Source organism: Pongo pygmaeus, chromosome 19 (genome assembly GCF_028885625.2).
Source record: "Pongo pygmaeus isolate AG05252 chromosome 19, NHGRI_mPonPyg2-v2.0_pri, whole genome shotgun sequence".
NCBI classification, from domain to species: domain Eukaryota; kingdom Metazoa; phylum Chordata; class Mammalia; order Primates; family Hominidae; genus Pongo; species Pongo pygmaeus.
In genome coordinates, this window is record NC_072392.2 from 75,774,243 (window position 1) to 75,796,040 (window position 21,798).

The window sequence follows — 21,798 nt, forward strand, 5'->3', positions numbered from 1 at the left end:
GGCTGGGCTGGGCGGGGAGGGGCGGGGAGGGGCGGGGAAGGGCGGGACGGGCGGGGCAGTCAGGTCAGCACCTCCCTTGAGACCTCCTCGCCACGCCCCGCCCTTCTCGACCCTAGACTCCCGGCTGGAGCGGTGGGGACAGTTTTGCTGACCGATATTAAACCGCGAGAACTGTCGCACGTGAACACTATCCTCCCCGCTGTGATTGTGTAAAACAAAGACCGGGAATCAAGGCGAGCGTGTCTAGGAGGCCATCTCGGCCGTGGCCTCTCTCCAGATGAGAGTGGCCTGTACTGAGAGATTACCTAGGAATGGAGATACCACAACCATCTTCCCGGTCTGGATCCCAGGCCCTTGCCTGCAGAGAAGTTTTTTCCCATATCCAACCTCTCTCTTTCCGGCCAGCTCAGTGCATTTCCTCTGACCCAGTCCCCAGAGAAGATGGAGAACAGCAAATATCCCTCACCCCCACCACACCCATGATAACTACTCTGGAAATTTGCAGATTGCAATCCCTCCTAGGTTTTTCTTCAAGGTGAAAAACTTCAACTCAACTTTTACAATTAATTTTTTCATTTTTTCTTTCCATCACAGACACTAGGAAGGGATTCTAAAGTGGTAATGTAATTCAAACGCCCACCAGAAACGGGAATCCCCTGCCCCTCCCCCTCCCCCCACACCACGCAAAGGCCCACAGCGTCCCCGACAGTTTGAACATTCCAATAGCGGGAACTCAGTATTTGCTAAGGCAGCCATTACTGGAGAGCGCTCTGGTTGTTAGAAAGCTCTTCCTTACAGTATTGCAAGAGGAACCTCCGCCCCTCCTTGCCTGGCAGCTTTCCCACCTCACCTCTGTTGGCTGAGGCCAGGTGACGGTGGAGGGGGTGTCAGTGGCTAGAGCTTTAGCAGACTCAGCAGCCCCCCACCCCCACCCAGGCCCTCAGCGTCTTCCACTCAGAGAGCCAAACGCAGGGCGGGGCCGGGGGGCGGGGGCGGGGTGTTAACCCACCGGTTCTGCCCTGCCACAAATCACTTCCAAGTCGGTGACTCAAAAATAGTAACAGTTGTTGGGTTGCATCTCATTTCCATGTTATCAATTTAATGTGGCAAGGCACAGAGGTAGTCCCTTTAGGTCCCTGCCTCTTAGTATTCCCCCACCTACTCCCCTTTCCCACGACCCTCAGCCTGCCCCCTCCTCTAGATTCGCAGCCCTAGTTGTCCCAGGAGAGACTGTGGGTCTCCGTGGGAGCTGAGCAGGAAGAAAGGCGGGGCCGGCGGGGCCGGCGGGCGCAGCCGCGGCGGGGTTGAGGCCCTGAGGGGCAGCCCCCACCCCGTAGCAGCCTCCGCAGGTCCTGGCGGAAGCGCAGGCCCAGGAAGGCGTAGAGCACGGGATTGAGGCCACAGCGGGCGAGGGCCAAGCCGCTGGTCACCAGCAGTGCGACATCCTTGCGTTTGCTGGCAGGGCAGCTCCGCTCGCGCGCAGCCAGTAGATCGGCCGTATCCAGCAGCAGGGCGAGGCTGTAGGGCAGCTGCAGCACCACGAAGGCCGCCACCAGAGCCACCACGACGCGCAGCGCACGCCGGCGCTCGGGCCCCCTGGCGGCCAGCAGCGTGCGGCCCAGAAGCGCGTAGCAGGCTACCATGACGCCCAGCGGCAGCGCGAAGCCCAGGGCCATCTGCGCCACGGCGCTCGCCCCCTTCACCGTCTGCGTGAGGCCCTCGGGGAAGATGAGGCGGCAGCGTCGTTGGCCTTCCCGCTGCCCATCCCGGCTGAAGAGGAGCGCAGGCAGCGCCAGGAGCAGTGACAGCAGCCACACGATGACGGAGACCAAGTGTGCGCGGCCGGGAGTGGAGGGCCGCGGCCCGGCTGGGAGCGCTCGCGTGATGGCCACGTAGCGGTCGGCGCTGATACAGGCCAGGAAGAGGAAGCCGGCGTGGAAGGAGGCCGAGTAGAGGCCAGAGATGGTGCGGCAGGTGGCACTTCCCAGACTCCAGCCCTGAAGAGCCCCTGCTGCCGCGAAGGGCAGAGTCAGGGCCAGCAAGAGGTCGGCCAGGGCCAGCTGGAGCAGGTGGGCGGAGGTGGGCGAGCGCGCTGCGCGTCGGGCTGCCAGGTGGGTGGCCAGGACCAGGCCATTGCCGGCCAGACCCAGCGCAGCCACGGTCAGGGAGACACTGGGTTGGAAGGCCCGGCTGAAGGCCTGGACATCGGCCTTGTAGCAAAGCTCTGGCAGTGGCTCAGCCGAGTATGCGTCCTCTTCATCCCCAGAGTAATGGCCCCAGGAAACCTGGGAGGGTCAAATGAGAGGCGGGATCTTATGAGACACATCTGACCACACAACTCCCCCGCCCACATTTGCCTTCCAAGCTGAGAGCTCCTGTGTGGCCAGATGTAACAGTATACGGGGAGACATAAGCTCTTCTCCAGACTCTTCCTAGCACACCTTCAGCAGGCCTTGGCTTCCCTTGCACCCCTCCTACCTCTGCTTCCAGCTTCCTGGGTGACCTTGAGCAAGCCACTTGCTCTTTCTAGACCTCAGTTACCTAACCTATAATGTTGAGATTATAAATCCTGACCAGCCCACCTCTCAAGGTTTGCTGTGAAGATGGCAATATGGAAAATGATGGATGGGGAGAACCTGTGTTCTCCAAAGGCCATAATACAAAGTTTGTATTATTATTATTATTATTATTATTATTATTTATTATTATTTTTGGAGACAGAGTCTTGCTCTGTCGCCCAGGCTGGAGTGCAATGGCACGATCTCGGCTCACTGCAACCTCCGCCTCCGGGTTCAAGCGATTCTCCTGCCTCAGCTTCCCGAGTAGCTGGGACTACAGGCGCCCACCACCACGCCCAGCTAATTTTTGTATTTTTAGTAGAGATGGGGTTTCACCATGTTGGCCAGGCTGGTCTCGAACTCCTGACCTCAGGCGATCCGCCCAGCTTGGCCTCCCAAAGTGCTGGGATTACAGGCCTGAGCTACCGCACCCAGCCCAAAGTTTGTATTATTAATAAATCCCACAGCTTCAGTTCCCTTTGCAGCGCCCTCTCCTGGAAGGATGCCCATATGCAGGCTTTGCTTCAGACCTGAGCCCTGGACTCCAACCTGGGTCTGGAGTGGGTTTCTGTTTCTCTTCTTTCCCTTCCTACCCACTTTCCCTGTACCTCCAATACCAGCACACTGAACCACTCATGCCAAGGGGGTCTCCAGGGTTGGGACTCAGTTTTTCAGGGCCCAGGTGGGACCCTGGACCTCTAGGTTCAACCCGCCTTTCCCCTCAGCCCTAGTCCCTGTCCCACAACCCCAGCCTCACACCACCAGCCCATTTATCTGGAGGACCCCTAGTCTGAGATAGCGCCAAGAATCCCGAATAAGCCATAGGATGGCAGAGTCCTATTGCCAGGTGGGGAATCCCATTCCTTCCCTGTCTCCTCCCTCTCTGTAACCCTTCTCCCCCTCCCTGCCCCCACTCCCACCTGCTCTGTGGCCTCCGTCCCCATCTCTGGCTACACAGGTTTCTGAGGTATAGCCACAGGGGGCAGAAGTTAAACTACTAGCGGCACAGGAAGGAAGAGGCGGGGAGAGGGGCCGAGAGGGAGGTGGGGATTAGGGTCTACGGGGTCACTTTCCCATTCCACCTCCTCCAAAAGACTTTACTCTCTTGTGCAGGATCTGGATTTTACGAAAAAAAAAGAAGAAGAAAGGAAGGAAGGAGGAAAGAAAGAAATAAAGAAAGAAAGAAAAGGAAGGAAAGAAAGAAAAAAGAATGAACGAAAGAAAGAAAAAATAATTTACTGTCTTTGTCAGTGAAGAAAGAACGGGCTTCGGAATATAATCATTTGCTGTGTGATATTGACTAAGTTTCTTGACCTCTTTAAGCCTGAGGTTTTTCATCTGCAAAGTGGAGTAGGGCAAAAATGCTAAATTCACAGTGCCCAGCACCACTCCTAGAGCATAATTTGCCTTCAGAAAATTATGCTCTAGAAGCATAATTTTACTAGAAGATTCTTTTACTTACCCTTCATTCCATTTCCAGGCACCCTTCCCCCAAACCACCTCCCTTTTCTTGAAATTTTCAGGATGCTTCTGGCCCTAGGTTCCCTGTCCTCACCCCTGTGGCCCTAGTCCCGGGCAGCCTCGGGTTACTTGGGGTTTTCCCGGTGGCTAGAGGCTCTCTACCCCCTCCCTTTCGCAGCAGGGCTGAGGCACGCGCTTGCGCGGGGTCCGGGAAACCGGCGCGTGCCAGGAGACAGAGGCTGGGGAAGGGGGGAGGTGAGAGGAGAGAGGGTGGAAAGGAGAGGATAGAGAGACAAGAACGGAGGACCAGGAACCAGAGAGAGAGAGAGAGAGAGAAAAGAGAGGGGAGAGAGAGAGCGCTTGGGGGCGAAAGGAGAGAGGGAGGGAGGGAGGGCTGGGTAAGGAGGAGAGAGCGGTCTGCTGCAAACCCCAGGAGGAGAGCTTGAAGCCCAAGCCAGAACTCGAGCTCTAGCCGGAGCCGTTCACAGGGAGGCGGCTGCCGGGACCGTCAGCCCTGCATGATGCGTCTCCGGCTCTTCTGCATCCTGCTCGCCGCGGTCTCAGGAGCCGAGGGCTGGGGCTACTGTGAGTGTTGGGCTTGGAGGCAGGTGGGGTTGGGCCCAGGAGTCCAGAGCCTGCAGGGCGGCCCCGAACCGCATTGCGGCTGGGTGGTCGCGGGTCCTTCCCGGCCGGCGCGCGCCCGCTGGCTCTCATCTTTTCCTGCCTCTCCCCCGCGCTCCGCATTGCAGCTCTGAGGCTGCCGCGCGCGCCCGGGGCTGGGGCTGGGCTCCGGGGCGAGGATGAAGTCAGCGGGCAGGGATTTGGGGATGGGATCCAAGCAGGAGCTGGTGCCTGGGTTTGAGGCTAGGGCCGGGGGATAAGTGTATACTGGTGACCGATACTAGGATTAAGGTTTTGCCAGGGCTTGAGGCTGGACTTTGGAGCTGGCCAAGGGGTGAGGTTTGTGGCTAGGGCTGGGGTTTGTGGCTGGGGCTGTTTTGTGGCAGGGATCCAAGCAGGAGCTGGTGCCCCTGACTGATGCTAAGGCTGGACATGGAGCTGGTGATGGTGCTAGTACTGGCTGAGGTTGGGTGCAAGGCCTGTATTTGGGGATGGTGCAGGTTTTGGGGGCCGAGTTGGATTGAGGCTAGGGTTGGAGCTGGATTGGTGTCTTGGGTTGACTTAGACTGTGGAAGATGCTGAGGTTTAGGATTGAGTTTGGGAAAGTACTAAACCAGGGCAGGTATTGGGCTAGCTAGGGAGGGTCTGGCCTTGGGCCTATGGGTGTAGCCTAGGGGTTTCCCTAGAAGGAGAAGGCAGCCTCCTCTGAGCATGCAGCTGTTGCTGCAGCCAGGATTGAATAGATGGCTTTAAGGTAGGGCTGGGTGTGCCTCTGGGGGTGGGGGTTGGGGGCACAGAAGGGGAAGCTTCGGTCGCTAAGTGGGCCGGCCTTTGGAAGGGTCTGGGAGGGGCCAGCGCTGACTAACATGTCGGTTTCCCTACCCTAGACGGCTGCGACGAGGAGCTGGTGGGTCCCCTGTATGCACGCTCCCTGGGCGCCTCCTCCTACTACAGTCTCCTTACTGCGCCGCGATTCGCCAGGCTGCACGGTGAGCTCCGCGGAACATCAGCTGCGAACTGGCAGCGCACCGCGGAAGGGTGGGGGCCTCCGGAGGACTTCGGGGAGAGGGATAGCCGCCGGTTAAAGCTCCTGTCCCTTCTGTAGGCATAAGCGGGTGGTCACCACGGATTGGGGATCCGAATCCCTGGCTCCAGATAGACTTAATGAAGAAGCACCGGATCCGGGCCGTGGCCACACAGGGATCCTTTAATTCTTGGGACTGGGTCACACGTTACATGCTGCTCTACGGCGACCGAGTGGACAGCTGGACACCGTTCTACCAGCGAGGGCACAACTCGGTACTCTGGGCGCCAAGGCGGTAACACTTGGGGAGCTTCCTCTGCTCCAGGCTCTGGGCCGGGCACCAGCCTCTGGGAAAATGGAGGGGGTGGTGGTGAAGGCTCGGACGAGGAGCAGTGACTCCACTCCAGGGATTCTGTCCAGAGGGACTGTCAGTTTAGGACGTGAGCGAAACACTCGGTTCACAGGGTTTAACACACTTTAGGGTAAAACCTGGGAGAGCTTCCTAAGGAGGAGACATTTGATTTCAGGTCTGAGGAAATAATAGGATTGTGGGAGAGGACACTTTATGGAAACTGTGCGGGCAAAGTCCCCAAGCAGGGAAGACCAAGGAGTGTTTACTTTCCAGAAGTCCAGATTGGCTGGGTGTGAAAGTGGTGGGCTGGGAGGCTATGGAGAAAGAAGCAGAGGGGGGCCGGGCGCAGTGGCTCACGCCTGTAATCCCAGCACTTTGGGAGGCCGAGGCAGGTGGATCACGAGGTCAGGAGTTTAAGACCAGCCTGGCCAATATGGTGAAACCCCGTCTCTATGAAAAATACAAAAAAATCAGCCGGGCGTAGTGGCGGGCGCCTGTAATCCCGGCTACTTGGGAGGCTGAGGAAGAGAATTATTTGAACCTGGGAAGCAGAGGTTGCGGTGAGCCGAGATCGTGCCACTGCACTCCAGCCTGGGCGACAGAACGAGACTCTGTCTCAAAAAATAAAATAAAAAAAAAAAAAAGAAGCAGAGGGCGGGACGTGGTTACTACTCTCCCCCCACCCCCGCAGACCTTCTTTGGTAACGTGAACGAGTCGGCGGTGGTGCGCCATGACCTGCACTTCCACTTCACTGCGCGCTACATCCGCATCGTGCCCCTGGCCTGGAACCCACGCGGCAAGATCGGCCTGAGGCTCGGCCTCTATGGCTGCCCATACAGTAAGTGTGCAGAGAGAGCGGAGGGGGCCCGGGAGACAGCCTCCCCAGTTCCCGGCCCACCTACGGTCCTTTGCGCAGAGGCCGACATACTCTATTTCGACGGCGACGATGCCATCTCCTACCGCTTCCCGCGAGGGGTCAGCCGAAGCCTGTGGGACGTGTTCGCCTTCAGCTTCAAGACCGAGGAGAAGGACGGGCTTCTGCTGCACGCCGAGGGCGCCCAGGGCGACTACGTGACGCTCGAGCTGGAGGGGGCACACCTGCTGCTGCACATGAGCCTGGGTGAGCTCGGCGACCGGGTGCGGTGCGGAGCCAACCCCTGAAGCTCTCTCACCGCCCTCTTCGTGGCACCTCCTCCGCACATCCGCGCTCAGCCTGGTCTTCCACTTCTCTAAGGCCTGGACCAAACTGCCCCTTTCTTGTAGCATTTGATGCTAGCAAAACACTGGAGTTGAGTGAGAACTGGATTCCAGTCTCAGCTCTACCACTACACAGAGATGTGACCTCGGATGGGGCACTTCCGAGCCTCAGTTCCCTCCTTGTAAACACACACACACACACACTGTATCTCATCAGCTTTTCCTAACACCCGCACATGAAATAGAAGCAGCTCATGTGTTCCCAGTTTTACAGACAGGAAGCCAGGCTAAATGGCTTACCCTGTCACACACTCGCCAGTGGCTGTTGATCTATTCGCTCACTCTCCCTGGTTGCCCTGGGCTTTGTTACACGCTGCTGCTCTGCCTAGGAGCTTGGACTCCATGCAGTTCTCCTGGCTTGAGGTCTCACTCTGTCCTGCCCCACCCTCAGGCAGCAGCCCTATCCAGCCAAGACCAGGTCACACCACCGTGAGCGCAGGCGGAGTCCTCAATGACCAGCACTGGCACTACGTGCGGGTGGACCGATTTGGCCGCGACGTAAATTTCACCCTGGACGGCTATGTGCAGCGCTTTATTCTCAATGGAGACTTCGAGAGGCTGAACCTGGACACTGAGGTGAGAGACTAGGGAGGTGCTATTTCGTGGTAGGGTAGATGCTGGATGAGTGAGTGCAGGTCGGTCTCTCCCTTTCTCTCTTTCTCTTTTTCTCTGTCTCTCAGAGGTAAGACCTCGCATTCAGGCTGTGGGTGGTGGCTCATGCCTGTAATCCCAGCACTTTGGGAGGCTGAGGTGGGAGGATTGCTTGAGGCCAGGTGTTCAAGACTCACCTGGGCAACATAGTGACATCCTACCTCTATTTAAAAAAAATTTTTTTTTCAAAGACTTCGCATTCCAATTCCTGAATATCCTAGCAGCCCTTGGCAAACTTGCCGCTCACCAGAAAAAGTCTTGTGTTGTTTTTTTTTTTTTTTTTTTTTTGTGGGTGATGGTGTTGTTAGCATGCAGACTCCCAGGCACTATTTTAGAACTAATGAGATGGGGTTTGGAAATCCAGATTTTGGGGACTAGGCAAGGTAGGAAAATTGTTCCCTTGGATCCTCCCACAACTTTGTGGCGTTGTTAAAGACCCTGACCCCATCTGCAGATAAGAATCCCAGGCAGGCTAATTGACTTGCCCAAGGGCGTGCAGCCAATTTGTGTTGGAGTCAGAGCTTGAACTCAAGCCTTGAAAGGCCTAGCGAGCTTTAGTACCGACACTAGGGAAATGTGTGTTTTAAGTCTTTTACAAAGTCCCACCTGGCATTTGGGAAAGCACACGGTGGGGACGCGGGAGAAAGGCAGGCGCGCTCCTGTGCCCAAGAGGCCTCATTCCCCACGCCTCCCGCAGATGTTCATCGGAGGTCTGGTGGGCGCCGCGCGGAAGAACCTGGCCTATCGGCATAACTTCCGCGGCTGCATAGAAAACGTAATCTTCAACCGCGTCAACATCGCAGACCTGGCCGTGCGGCGCCATTCCCGGATCACCTTCGAGGCCAGTGGGCAGGGGGGTCTGGGAGGACAGGATACCAAAGCGTCGTGGAAAGCAAAGAGGTGGAGCGGGAAGAGATAGTGAACATCAGATAAAAGCCGAGGATCCCTCTGTCCCCAGCCAGATGCTCAAGTTGGGAGGGGAGCGGGTCGCACTTGAGGTGCATGAGCCACGCAGGCCCGTAGTTAAGAAGTAGTGGTCGGGTCCAATCACCTTCTTAGTTCATAGATGAGGAACGTAAGGCGCAGAGACAGGGAGTGGCTTGTCCAGGGGTCGTGCAGCTGCACGGTGGCTGAGTAGGGACTTGAATCGATGGCTTCTCTGATATGCCCCCCTCACCCCTCTCCGACTCTGGGGCTCTGTTGGGAAGCTGGCAGGAGCCAGGTCTGTGGTCCAAAATTGCCTCTCGATACTGGAAGGAGAGAAGCGGTGGAGTCGCAGACGGTGGAGATCAGCGAGAGCAAGCGAGCAGAGTTCCGAGGGCCGACTGGGTTGGGGCTCACTCCACAGATGGACGAGCTTGGAGGGGAAGAGGTCACGTCATGGTTGGAGATCTCACCCCCGCCAACACCGAAGGAGGGCGGTGACCAGGGTCTTAGACCGGTGTGAAAACTGAATTCCCAGCTGAGGCAGAGGCGGCTCACGGGTGTTGATGCGTCTTCACTTTTGCCCCTAGGGTAAGGTGGCTTTTCGTTGCCTGGACCCGGTACCGCACCCTATCAACTTCGGAGGCCCTCACAACTTCGTTCAAGTGCCCGGTTTCCCACGCCGCGGCCGCCTGGCAGTCTCATTTCGCTTCCGCACCTGGGACCTCACCGGGCTTCTCCTTTTCTCCCGTCTGGGGGACGGGCTGGGCCACGTGGAGCTGACGCTCAGCGAAGGGCAGGTCAACGTGTCCATCGCGCAGAGCGGCCGAAAGAAGCTTCAGTTCGCTGCTGGTGAGGGCGTTTCGGGGGAGGCACAAGAAGAGAAGAGAAGTGTAGAGGAAAGTTGTAGGCCTGGACTGAGGCCTTTACCTTCTGGAGAGGGGAGAGGGAGTGAAGGGGGAAGGGCAGGAGGCCCCAGGGTAATGGGAAAGGTGGGAGTGGCTGGAGGCAGTGAGGAGGCGGATCTGAGGGACTAAGTATTCTTGGAGAAGGGGGAAGCCTGGGAGTCCTGGTATTCTCCGGTTCCAGAGGGCCCCTGGAGATTTGGTTACTCATTTATAACTATGCAGACTCTGTGGCAGTTGCTGGGTCATGGATAATGAAGAGACATTCAGAGAGGTCTCCACTGGGTGTGAGAAGTGTAATCACAGGGGCACACAGGCTGCTACTGGGACACAGTGGGGCTGCTGCTTCCCCACTCAGAACATTCTTCTAGCATAGTTGCTGCTTCCCTCCACCCACACCATCATCCGTTCTTGTCCAGGGTACCGACTGAATGACGGCTTTTGGCACGAGGTGAATTTTGTAGCACAGGAAAACCATGCAGTCATCAGCATTGATGATGTGGAGGGGGCAGAGGTCAGGGTCTCATATCCACTGCTGATCCGGACAGGGACCTCATATTTCTTTGGGGGTAAGTGGGGGCCAACCTGACCAGACCTCTGTTTCTGGGTGGGAAGGCTCTATCTAAGTTCACCCAGATGGGGCCACATGGAGAATTTTGGAGGGATCAAGCCCTCTTTCCCCTCTGGGGCCTTGGGGAGTGGAAGGTCATTGCCATCTACAATTTGGTTGTAGCCCCCTTTCTTCCTTTATGTCTAGCTCCCCCTCAGCATCTCCCTGGGGGAGGGTCTTTGGGGTCTCCCCTGGGGAGGGTCTCACAGGGGTGGTTGCTCCAGGTTGTCCCAAGCCAGCCAGTCGATGGGACTGCCACTCCAACCAGACGGCATTCCATGGCTGCATGGAGCTGCTCAAGGTGGATGGTCAACTGGTCAACCTGACTCTGGTGGAGGGCCGGCGGCTTGGATTCTATGCTGAGGTCCTCTTTGATACATGTGGCATCACTGATAGGTACCCAGAAGCCCCTAACAAGAGGTGACCCCTCCAAAGCCCTCTTCCCTGGTCTCCCAGTAGGAATGGCCTTTCTCAATAATCTCCCTTCTCCTTGTCTCTGCTCCTTAGTCCCCTGCTTGGGGATGATTCTTCTTTGATCTTTTACCTCCTATTTCTTCCCTTACGGTGATACATGTTCAGGATGGAAATGACACCATCTGCTTTTGGTCCTAGAGGGGTTTTTTGTGCTAGGGGGTGACGGGGGTAGAATAAGGCATGTTTTGATGTTTTCGGGAAGGGGGAATAGTAGTACTTGAGCCCCGAGGACTGCCTAGTGCCCCTGCATCTGCGCTTATACCCGGATGGCTAGGCGGGGTGTGTCTCACTGGGTTCTGGGGCTTCAAGGAGCTGGGATTGAAGCTTGCGGGGATCAGACCCCACTCTCCAGCTCCTAGTAAGGCTCCTTTCCTTGGTCCTGACCCCTTCCCTAGGTGCAGCCCTAACATGTGTGAGCATGATGGACGCTGCTACCAGTCTTGGGATGACTTCATTTGCTACTGCGAACTGACTGGCTACAAGGGAGAGACCTGCCACACACGTAAGCCAGATGTGGTATGGGGGGAGTCAGGGGCAAAGGAGGTCAAGAGAAGGTTGCTGGGGATCATCAGGCTGCTAGAGATGGCGAGGATGGCCCTTCCAGCCCTCTCTCTTTTTGTTTTTGGTTTTTTTGAGACAGAATCTTGCTCTGTTGCCCAGGCTGGAGTGCAGTGGTGCCATCTGGGCTCGCTGCAACCTCCGCCTCCTGGGTTCAAGCGATTCTCCTGCCTCAGCCTCCTAAGTAGCTGGGACTACAGGCGCGCACCACCACGCCTAGCTAATTTTTGTATTTTTAGTACAGATGAGGTTTCACCATGTTGGCCAGGCTGGTCTCGAACTCCTGACCTCAGGTGAGGCACCACCTCGGCCTCCCAAAGTGCTGGGATTACAGGCCCGAGCCGCCACACCTGGCCAGCCCTCTAACTCTCTAACTGCCTTTGTCTCACCCTATTATCTGCCAGCTTTGTATAAGGAATCCTGTGAGGCTTATCGGCTCAGTGGGAAAACTTCTGGAAACTTCACCATTGATCCTGATGGCAGTGGCCCCCTGAAGCCATTTGTAGTGTACTGTGATATCCGAGGTAAGTGTCTCTGATGGGTGGTAAGGGGGTGAGGAGAGAACCGGGAAGGATAGAGTGGTGGGTGGGGGCCAGTTAGACTAAACAGGTGAGGGTAAAGGAGGACAGAGGGGAAGGGGATACTGAGGAATTTGTAACCTAGCCTTAAAAGCAAATCCCAAGCCAGGCGTGGTGGCTCACACCTGTAATCCCAGCACTTTGGGAAGCTACTCGGGAGGCTGAGGCAGGAGAATCGCTTGAACCTGGGAGGTGGAGGTTGCAGTGAGCTGAGGTAGCGCCGTTGAACTCCAGCCTGGGCAACAGAGCGAGACTTCATCTCAAAAAAAAAAAAAAAAAGTATATCCCAGCTTCCTTACCCATTCCAGCTATCTTATTTCCAGCCTACGATGCAGAGTGCCCAGGGCAGAGGTGGAATGGAGCTGCTGGCCTCGTTCAGTGGCTCTGAGTTGCAGCAGCGGTGGTGGAGGTGGGCAGGGAGATGGGTAGAGAATGCCCAACTCCAGCCAAAGCTCTGTCCCCTCTTGTCTCCCAGAGAACCGAGCGTGGACAGTTGTGCGGCATGACAGGCTGTGGACAACTCGAGTGACAGGTTCCAGCATGGAGCGGCCATTCCTGGGGGCTATCCAGTACTGGAATGCATCCTGGGAGGAAGTCAGTGCTCTTGCCAATGCTTCCCAGCATTGTGAACAGTGGATCGAGTTCTCCTGCTACAATTCCCGGCTGCTCAACACTGCAGGTTAGGGCTGGGGTCAGGGAGGTGGCGGAACTGGAGGAGACACCAATGGGAGCCTGGGAGAAGGAAGCCAGAGAGCCAGCTGGGGCCTTGGGTTGGAAGATTCAAGGAGGGGTCTGAACTCGTTGGAAGGGCGAGAGGAGCCCAGAGGCTAATGGAGGGACAGGGCCTGGAAGCTGCCTGCACCTCTTCCCCAGGAGGCTACCCCTACAGCTTTTGGATTGGCCGAAATGAGGAGCAGCACTTCTACTGGGGAGGCTCCCAGCCTGGGATCCAGCGCTGTGCCTGTGGTCTGGACCGGAGCTGTGTGGACCCTGCCTTGTATTGCAACTGTGACGCTGACCAGCCCCAGTGGTGAGGGGGCAAACGGACAGGGTTTTTAGGACTCCGGGATGGGGGGGAGCTGAGTGGCTAGGGCTGAGCCATGGCATCCTGCCCCCACAGGAGAACTGACAAGGGACTGCTGACCTTTGTGGACCATCTGCCTGTCACTCAGGTAGTGATAGGGGATACGAACCGCTCCACTTCTGAGGCCCAGTTCTTCCTGAGGCCTCTGCGCTGCTATGGCGATCGTGAGTGGCAGTCCCCTTTTGTGTGCCCTCCCAGAGCTGACTTTCCAGTTTCCAAAATCTAGGCTGCATGTCACTGGTGGTCTCTAGCTGGTGTGCCCGACCCCCAGCTCCTGCTGTGATGCGATCTCATTGCCCCTCTGCACCTGGCTCCTGTTTCATTCTACTCCTTAGTCTCCCCTCCGTCACCTCAAACCCTCCCCCTTTGCCCGACCTTCCCTGCCCCCAACCCCAGGTTCTCTTCCTCCTCCACCCTCCAATCTCCCTGACAAGACCTTCCTCCATCTGCTTTTCTAGGAAATTCCTGGAACACCATTTCCTTCCACACCGGGGCTGCACTACGCTTCCCCCCAATCCGTGCCAACCACAGCCTGGATGTCTCCTTCTACTTCAGGACCTCTGCTCCCTCGGGGGTCTTCCTAGAGAATATGGGGGGCCCTTACTGCCAGTGGCGCCGACCTTATGTGCGAGTGGAACTCAACAGTGAGCAGGCAGACTGTGGGAGGGCCTCGGGGTAGATGAAAGTGCTGTCTGGGGAGACAGGGGTAGGTGCAGGCTGGGGTTGAAGCCAAGGGCAGATGCCCTTTTGACAGGCAGCATGGGAAGGGTTGAGATACCCTGTGTTCTAGCCCTCACTCGGTCTTGATGGCTGGCTGGGTGACCCTAGGCATTCACTTGGCCTCTCTTGGCCTTAAGCCCCTTCCTTGTGCCATAAGGAAGCTGGACCTTCGAGTCCCTCTCACCGCTGATTAGCCATGCTTCTAGCCTGGGAAGTGAGGCTGGGAAGCTGGCTTCAGGGATCTGTGATGTGGGGAGAGACTAAGGGTATGAGGTTTTTAAGCAGTTGGTAAGTTTCAATGCAAGCTACAGACAAATTGGAGGGATATTCAAGAAGCTCCAAAGAGGTGAGGGAAAGAGGTTGTATTGGGCAAGGATCTATGAAGGGTCTTGTAGGTCTGAGTCCTTTTCTCCCCCACCCCGAATCACACTGTCCAGCATCCCGGGATGTGGTCTTCGCCTTTGATGTGGGGAATGGGGATGAGAACCTCACAGTACACTCAGACGACTTTGAGTTCAACGACGACGAGTGGCACCTGGTCCGGGCTGAAATCAACGTGAAGCAGGCCCGGCTCCGAGTGGATCACCGGCCCTGGGTTCTGCGGCCTATGCCGCTGCAGACCTACATCTGGATGGAGTATGACCAGCCCCTCTATGTGGGTGAGCAGCAACCCAGAGGCAAGTCTGAAGCCTCCTTTACCTCCCCACCCTCCAAGGCCGCTCACCTTGTTTCCAGGAGCCTCCTCCTGTCTTAGGTGCCAGTCCCCTCTGCTTCAGAGCAAGCCAGTGTCTCACTTGTCCCTCCAGGCCTTTGTATCCTATTCTATTCTTCCAGCCCCCTTGGCTCCCTTTCCAACTACAATACTTCATCCTGTCTCTGGCTCTGCCTCCATTTCTTTTTTTTTTTTTTTTGAGACGGAGTCTCGCTCTGTCACCCAGGCTGGAGTGCAGTGGCACGATCTCGGCTCACTGCAAGCTCCGCCTCCCAGGTTCAAGCAGTTCTCCTGCCTCAGCCTCCCGAGTAGCTGGGACTACAGGCGCCCGCCACCGTGCCCGGCTAATTTTTTTTGTATTTTTTAGTAGAGACGGGGTTTCACCGTGTTAGCCAGGATGGTCTCGATCTCCTGACCTCATGATTCACCTGCCTTGGCCTCCCAAAGTGCTGGGATTACAGGCGTGAGCCACCGCGCCCGGCCCTGCCTCCATTTCTTGACCTGTTGCCTACCCTTCCCAGGATCTGCAGAGCTTAAGAGACGCCCCTTTGTGGGTTGCTTGAGGGCCATGCGTCTGAACGGAGTGACTCTGAACCTGGAGGGCCGTGCCAATGCCTCTGAGGGTACCTCACCCAACTGCACAGGCCACTGTGCCCACCCTCGACTCCCCTGTTTCCATGGAGGCCGCTGCGTGGAACGCTATAGCTACTACACATGTGACTGTGACCTCACGGCTTTTGATGGGCCATACTGCAACCACGGTCAGCGCTGCTGGTTATGGGGCAACAGGGAGTCATAGGGCGTAATGGGATGTCGGGAGGGCAGGGAAGGAAATAGCATGTAAAGCCCACATCATGGAAAATTAGAGTTGTCCCTGGATTCCTGAGCTCTGAGTTTGGGGAGTTAGGCAGCTGAAGATCATGGATGACTCCAAAGGCATGGACAAGGAAGGGATGGTACAGATAGCTGGTGCAAAAAGAGCTCAAAATCACCAAGCATGCTTTGGGAGCCCAAGGTGGGAGGATTGCTTGAGGCTAGGAGTTCGAGACCAGCCTGGGCAACATGGCAAGACCCTGTCTCTACAAAAAAAATTCTTTTTTTTTTATGAGATGGAATCTCGCTCTGTCACCCAGGCTAGAGTGCAGTGGCACGATTTCAGCTCACTGCAACCTCCGCCTGGTTCAAGCGATTCTTCTGCCCCAGCCTCCCGAGTAGCTGGGACTACAGGTATGCACCACCATGCCTGGCTAATTTTTGTATTTTTAGTAGAGACGGGGTTTCACCACATTGGCCAGGCTGGTCTCAAACTCTTGACCTTGTGATCTGCCTGCCTCAGCCTCCCAAAGTGCTGGGATTACAGGCGTGAGCCACCGCGTCTGGCTAAAATAATTTCTTTTTTCTTTTTTTTTGAGACTGAGTTTCACTCTTGTTGCCCAGGCTGGAGTGTAATGGCTCGATCTCGGCTCACTGCAACCTCTGCCTCCTGGGCTGAAGTGATTCTCCTGCCTCAGCCTCCCAAGTAGCTGGGATTACAAGTGTGCGCCAGTACACCTGGCTAATTTTTGTATTTTTAGTAGAGACGGGGTTTCACCATGCTTGCCAGGCTGGTCACGAACTTCTGACCACAGGTGATCCACCCACCTTGGCCTCCCAAAGTGCTGGGATTACAGGCGTGAGCCACAGCGCCTGGCAAAATTTCTTAATTAGCTGGGCATGGTGGTGCACACTTAGGCCTAGCTACTCAGGAGGCTGAGGTGGGAGGATCACTTGCACCTAGGAGGTCAAGGCTGCAGTGAGCTATGATCGTGTCACTGTACTCCAGCCTGGGGGGCACAGCAAGGACTATGTCTACAAAAAAAAAAAAAAAAAAGCAAATCACTTCTCCATCTTCCCACCATCACCATGGTAACACAGGCGAACTCCCTTGTCAATGTATTTGATGATTGCTGCATTCCTAAAACATATCAATGACCCAGTTCTTGGTTAAGGTGAGCCTTGACATTCCCCATAGCAAGATCCTACACACATGCCAAGACTGCATCCTCCCTAAGGCTGGCCTATAGGGAGGATATATGGGCAGGTGGGTTACTGGTGGGAGGAGTATGGGGGACTAGGGAGATACAAGACTTAGGGACCAACAGATTTCTGGTGGTGGTTTGGAAGTGTGAGTAGTGGCACATATACTACATGGGGTCAGGATATCCCCATTCTAATCTTGGCTGTCCCCTTACTGTGTGTCTTTTTTTTTTTTTTTGAGATGGAGCCTCACTGTCACCCAGGCTGGAGTGCAGTGGCATGATCTTGGCTCACTGCAACCTCTGCCCCCTGGGCTCAAGCAATTCTCCTGCCTTGGCCTTCCTATAGTAGCTGGGATTACAGGCATGCACTACCACACCTAGCTAAGTTTTGTATTTTTAGCAGAGATGGGGTTTTGCCATGTTGGCCAGGCTGTTCTCAAACTCCTGACCTCAGATGATCTGCCTGCCTTGGCCTCCCAAACTGCTGGGATTACAGGCGTGAGCCACTGTGCCTAGCCTTACTGTGTGTCTTTAAGCAAGTCACTACTCATCTCTGAGCCTGTTTCCCCATTTGTAAAATGCAGGGGTTGGATCAGATGATCTCAAGTTTCCCATGGCTGTAAGATTCTGTTCTGTGACAGAGGGGCTCAAGGGGACCTAAAAGTAAATGGAGGGTTGTGAGGGTGGCAGAAACTGAAGTAAGTCTCAGGATGTGTGTATGGATGACATAAAACCTCTGAAATGGGGAGTGAGCAGTGTGGGGGCCCTAACCTCCCTGCTTCTACTTGCAGATATTGGTGGTTTCTTTGAGCCGGGCACCTGGATGCGCTATAACCTACAGTCAGCGCTGCGCTCTGCAGCCAGGGAATTCTCCCACATGCTGAGCCGGCCGGTGCCAGGATATGAGCCTGGCTACATCCCGGGCTATGATACTCCGGGCTATGTGCCTGGCTACCATGGCCCCGGGTACCGCCTGCCCGACTACCCCCGGCCTGGTCGGCCTGTGCCCGGTTACCGTGGGCCTGTCTACAATGTTACGGGAGAGGAGGTCTCCTTCAGCTTTAGCACCAGCTCCGCCCCTGCTGTCCTGCTCTATGTCAGTTCCTTTGTTCGTGACTACATGGCTGTGCTCATCAAGGATGATGGTAAGCTCTCCCGGGCTCTCTCACCCCACTCCAGCTTCACCCCGGTGCCCCTAATTCTTCTATTGATTCACAAATACAAGGACCCACGTGCTGTTAGAAGAGAGGAGTCATGGGGCCTGAGACCCTGAATTTCTTCTCCCCACCCCATAGGGACCCTTCAGCTGCGATATCAGCTGGGCACCAGTCCCTACGTGTACCAGCTAACCACTCGACCGGTGACCGATGGCCAGCCCCATAGCGTCAATATCACCCGTGTTTACCGGAACCTCTTCATCCAGGTATGCACAGAGGGAGGTGAGCCAGTTCAGATCATAACCTCATGGTCTCTGTTGTGGCATCCAGGAAAACATCAAATACTTAACATTTGCAGATCACATTTGAATGTATAGAGGATTTTCACGTGTGTCGCCTCAGGTAACCCTCACAATAGCTCCAAGAGGACAATAGGCATTTTTTTTTTTTTTTGAGATGGAATTTTGCTCTTGTTGCCCAGGCTGGAGTGCAATGGTGTGATCTCAGCTCACTGCAACCTCCGCCTCCCGGGTTCAAGCAATTCTTCTGCCTCAGCCTCCTGAGTAGCTGAGATTACAGGCATGCGCCACAACACCCAGCTAATTTTGTATTTTTAGTAGAGACAGGATTTCTCCATGTTGGTCAGGCTGGTCTCGAACACCCAACCTCAGATGATCTGCCTGCCTCAGCCTCCAAAAGTGCTGGGATTATAAGCATGAGCCACCGCGCCCAGCCAGACAATAGGCATTCTTATTTGTTTTACAAATCAGTAAAGAGAGAGCCTCAGAAAGTAAAGTGGTTTCAGCTACTCAGGAGGGTGAGGCAGGAAAATTGCTTGAATCTGGGAGGCAGAGGTTGCAGTGAGCTGAGATCGTGCCACTGCACTCCAGGCCTAGGCGACAGAGTGAGACTCCATCTCAAAAAAATAAAGTGGTTTCCCTAAAGTCAAACCGCAGGTAAGCTGCAAAGACGGGGCTTAAAACAGGGTTTTAAAAAATATATAGGCCAGGTGGAACGGCTCACACCTGTAATCCCAACACTTTGGGAGGCTGAAGTGGGAGGACTGCTTGAGGCCAGGAGTTTGAGACCAACCTGAGCAACATAGCAAGACCTCATCTTCACAAAGAAAAATATTTAATAAATAAAATAAAATAATAAAAATAAAAATATGTATACCAAATCCTACAACTAGGCCCAGGGGTTGCCCACTTCAGATTGAGCTAGGACTCACCCAGCTGGCACTGCCAGTTTGGACAGAATGAGAGATCTCCAGTATCTGCCCCCAAGTATATTCCCAGGGTCCACACAGTTCCAGTCCAGCCCACAGGCATCTGCTTCTGGTCCTCGCTCCCTCATCGCCCTCCCCCTCCCCCTCCCTGCCTCAGGTGGACTACTTCCCACTGACAGAGCAGAAGTTCTCACTGTTGGTGGACAGCCAGTTGGACTCACCCAAGGCCTTGTATCTAGGGCGTGTGATGGGTAAGCTGCGGGTGCGGACGCGTTTTAGGCAAGGAGCTGTGGGATATGTTCCTGGATCCTCAAGGAAAGTGAAGGCCCTGGGAATGGCTGTGAGGGCGGTGGGAAGGATGAGTGGGAAACCTGTGGACAGTGAGAGTGGCAGGGCCTTTGGGTCCAAGTCCCTCTTTCCGGGCCTGCCTCTCTCTCAGAGACAGGAGTCATTGACCCGGAGATCCAGCGCTATAACACCCCAGGTTTCTCGGGCTGCCTGTCTGGTGTTCGATTCAACAACGTGGCTCCCCTCAAGACCCACTTCCGAACCCCTCGACCCATGACTGCTGAGCTAGCTGAGGCCCTTCGAGTTCAGGGAGAACTGTCCGAATCTAATTGCGGAGCTATGCCACGTCTTGTTTCAGAGGTGCCACCTGAGCTTGATCCCTGGTATCTGCCCCCAGGTACATTCCCAGGACACAGAGGACGGAAGGGAGGGATGAAAGGGAAGGGAATGATTCTTAACATGGAGGAGGCATCTCCTAACTGGTGCTTTCTCCTCTCCAGACTTCCCTTACTACCATGATGAAGGATGGGTTGCCATACTTTTAGGCTGTGAGTAGCACTGATCACTAACCTGACCTCCCAAGACTACCCTCTGACTGTCAGCATCCTTTCCCTGCCCCTGATCCCCAAGGCTGCAGGATGGCAAAGGCACTAGATGCACGATGGCACAAAGGATGATGAGACAGGCTATGCTGAAGGTGCCATATAACTGGGCACAGATTTTTAAATGTTTGAGGATGCTACAGATTTTTAAATAAAATATTAAAATGGGGCTATAGCTAAGGGATGGGAAAATGGGGATATAGTAACACCTAGAGAGATGAGAAATGGGGGTAACTACCAGGGATGTGGAAAGAGAATATTAGCAACAGAAGGTGGCGGGGGTAAGTCAGGAATTCAAACCTGCCAGACACTTGAGATGAGTTTAGTGTGGTCGAACAGCTAACTGAGGGTCATACATTATGCTTTTGGCCAAAAGTAAGTGTGTGTGTGTGTGTGTGTGTGTACAGGTGAAATCCCAAAGTGTGTGTATGTATACAGGTGAAATCTCAAAGTGTGTGTGTGTGTGTGTGTGTGTGTGTGTGTGTGTGTGTATACAGGTGAGATCCCAAAGATCTGAATTGTCCCTTTTCTTCCTTTCAGTTTTGGTGGCCTTTCTGCTGCTGGGGCTGGTGGGAATGTTGGTGCTCTTCTATCTGCAAAATCATCGCTACAAGGGCTCCTACCATACCAACGAGCCCAAGGCTGCCCACGAGTACCATCCTGGCAGCAAACCTCCCCTACCCCCTGCAGGCCCTGCCCAGGTCCCCACCCCTACAGCAACTCCCAACCAAGCTCCAGCCTCAGCCCCAGCCCCAGCCCCAACTCCAGCCCCAGCCCCTGGCCCCCGGGATCAGAACCTACCCCAGATCCTGGAGGAGTCCAGGTCTGAATGAGTCAGAAGGGCTTCTGGGACCAATTCCAACTCCTGAAATTCCCCCAGTCCTGCCTCTCCCCCATCCTATCAGGGACATTTGGCTCCTCTTAGCTGGCTCTGCTCATCCAGAGGATATCCCCCATCCCCCCCCACCCCCCGTCAAGTTTGGTGGGCAGAGCTACAGATGGGACCCAAGGGAGTGGCCGAGCCTCACTGCCTAAACCAATGCCCCGCTCATCCCTGTTTCCCCAGGCTCCTGGCTGTTTGTCTGCCCCAAAGGAGAAGCCTCATGGGGTTGACATAGGTCCTTCCTGCCATCTCTGTCCCAGCTGCTGTCAGGGATTAACAACAGAGTGTAGGGGAGATTAACTGCCTCCCTTCCAATAGACACTATCAGCAGGGACAGATGTGTGGGAGTGCAGGGCTGCAGAGGGTATGGGGGGAGGAGGCTGCTAAACCCTATCCCCCAGCCTCCCCCCTGCCCTGAAGATCTTCCATCTGCTTCCACTCAGCTGGAGGCTCAAGAGGGCTTGATGGCTGTCCCCTGCCCCCCTCCTTTTGTTTTGTACACAGAGACCAAGAGGCCTCAGTTTAGCACCTTAGTACCTCCGCTGCTTCACTTGCTTTAGCCAAAGCCATAAAAAACCTGCAATGTAGAGAAAATAATGCAGATACCCTGACTAGCCAGCCCTCTACTCCTCCAACCTTTTCCAAGATATGCAATGGCCTTTGTGCCTGCCCAAAGGCTTCGCCCCCTCCAGTGCATGAGGAACCCTCTTTCCTCCGCTCAGAGATGCTGCTTCATTTACCCAGGAGGTCATATTCTTTATATATATTTTTTGTTGCAAAGTCTCTCTCTAGAGAAACTCTATATATTATTCGAATTTTTAAATTATTTGTTTATATATAAAAGAAAAGTTCAATTGGCTGTGCTGTCCTGTGCTGTGCTGTGCCCACAGTCTGTAGTTTGCCTCTCCTGTGTTGGAAGTGTCGTGAGTCCTGCTGGTCACTCACCAGCCTGGTCCGGCCTCCACTCTGAAGCAGGGTTGAGCCTGCTGTGCTCTCAGACGCGGAGCCGTTCCAATAAAGCAGAGTGGCAGAGCCCCAGTCTGTGTGTGGTAGCTGGCGTCGTGGTTAGGGGATAAGTGGGATGATTTTAAGGGAACTAACCTGAGGGCTCAGGAATTTCTAGAAGGAGCTC

General features: G+C 55.2%; 2 protein-coding genes across 4 annotated transcripts; one reads left to right on the plus strand and one right to left on the minus strand.

Moving 5' to 3' along the window:
• Positions 1 to 555: 555 nt before the first annotated feature.
• Positions 556 to 3,680, minus strand: CCR10 (C-C motif chemokine receptor 10). The gene is made up of 2 exons (XM_054457648.2): positions 3,479 to 3,680; positions 556 to 2,285 (listed from the first exon to the last, which is right to left on the minus strand). The coding sequence occupies exons 1-2, from the start codon at positions 3,500 to 3,502 to the stop codon at positions 1,212 to 1,214; spliced, it is 1,098 nt and encodes a 365-aa protein (XP_054313623.1). The 5' UTR covers positions 3,503 to 3,680; the 3' UTR covers positions 556 to 1,211.
• A 788-nt stretch (positions 3,681 to 4,468) lies between these two features.
• Positions 4,469 to 21,698, plus strand: CNTNAP1 (contactin associated protein 1). 3 transcript variants are annotated; one of them, XM_054457645.2, is made up of 24 exons: positions 4,469 to 4,604; positions 5,528 to 5,629; positions 5,746 to 5,939; positions 6,708 to 6,855; positions 6,934 to 7,137; positions 7,666 to 7,850; positions 8,623 to 8,766; positions 9,440 to 9,701; positions 10,174 to 10,323; positions 10,589 to 10,760; positions 11,234 to 11,340; positions 11,801 to 11,920; positions 12,450 to 12,653; positions 12,848 to 13,004; positions 13,095 to 13,222; positions 13,517 to 13,702; positions 14,216 to 14,437; positions 15,012 to 15,251; positions 17,300 to 17,653; positions 17,804 to 17,931; positions 19,051 to 19,144; positions 19,333 to 19,578; positions 19,682 to 19,729; positions 20,324 to 21,698. In XM_054457645.2, the coding sequence occupies exons 1-24, from the start codon at positions 4,538 to 4,540 to the stop codon at positions 20,614 to 20,616; spliced, it is 4,155 nt and encodes a 1,384-aa protein (XP_054313620.1). In that variant the 5' UTR covers positions 4,469 to 4,537; the 3' UTR covers positions 20,617 to 21,698. The 3 variants fall into 3 exon arrangements, with proteins under 3 accessions (XP_054313620.1, XP_054313621.1, XP_054313622.1); XM_054457646.2 differs by lacking the exon at positions 4,469 to 4,604 and adding an exon at positions 4,819 to 5,394; XM_054457647.2 differs by lacking the exon at positions 4,469 to 4,604 and adding an exon at positions 4,819 to 4,974.
• Positions 21,699 to 21,798: the final 100 nt, after the last annotated feature.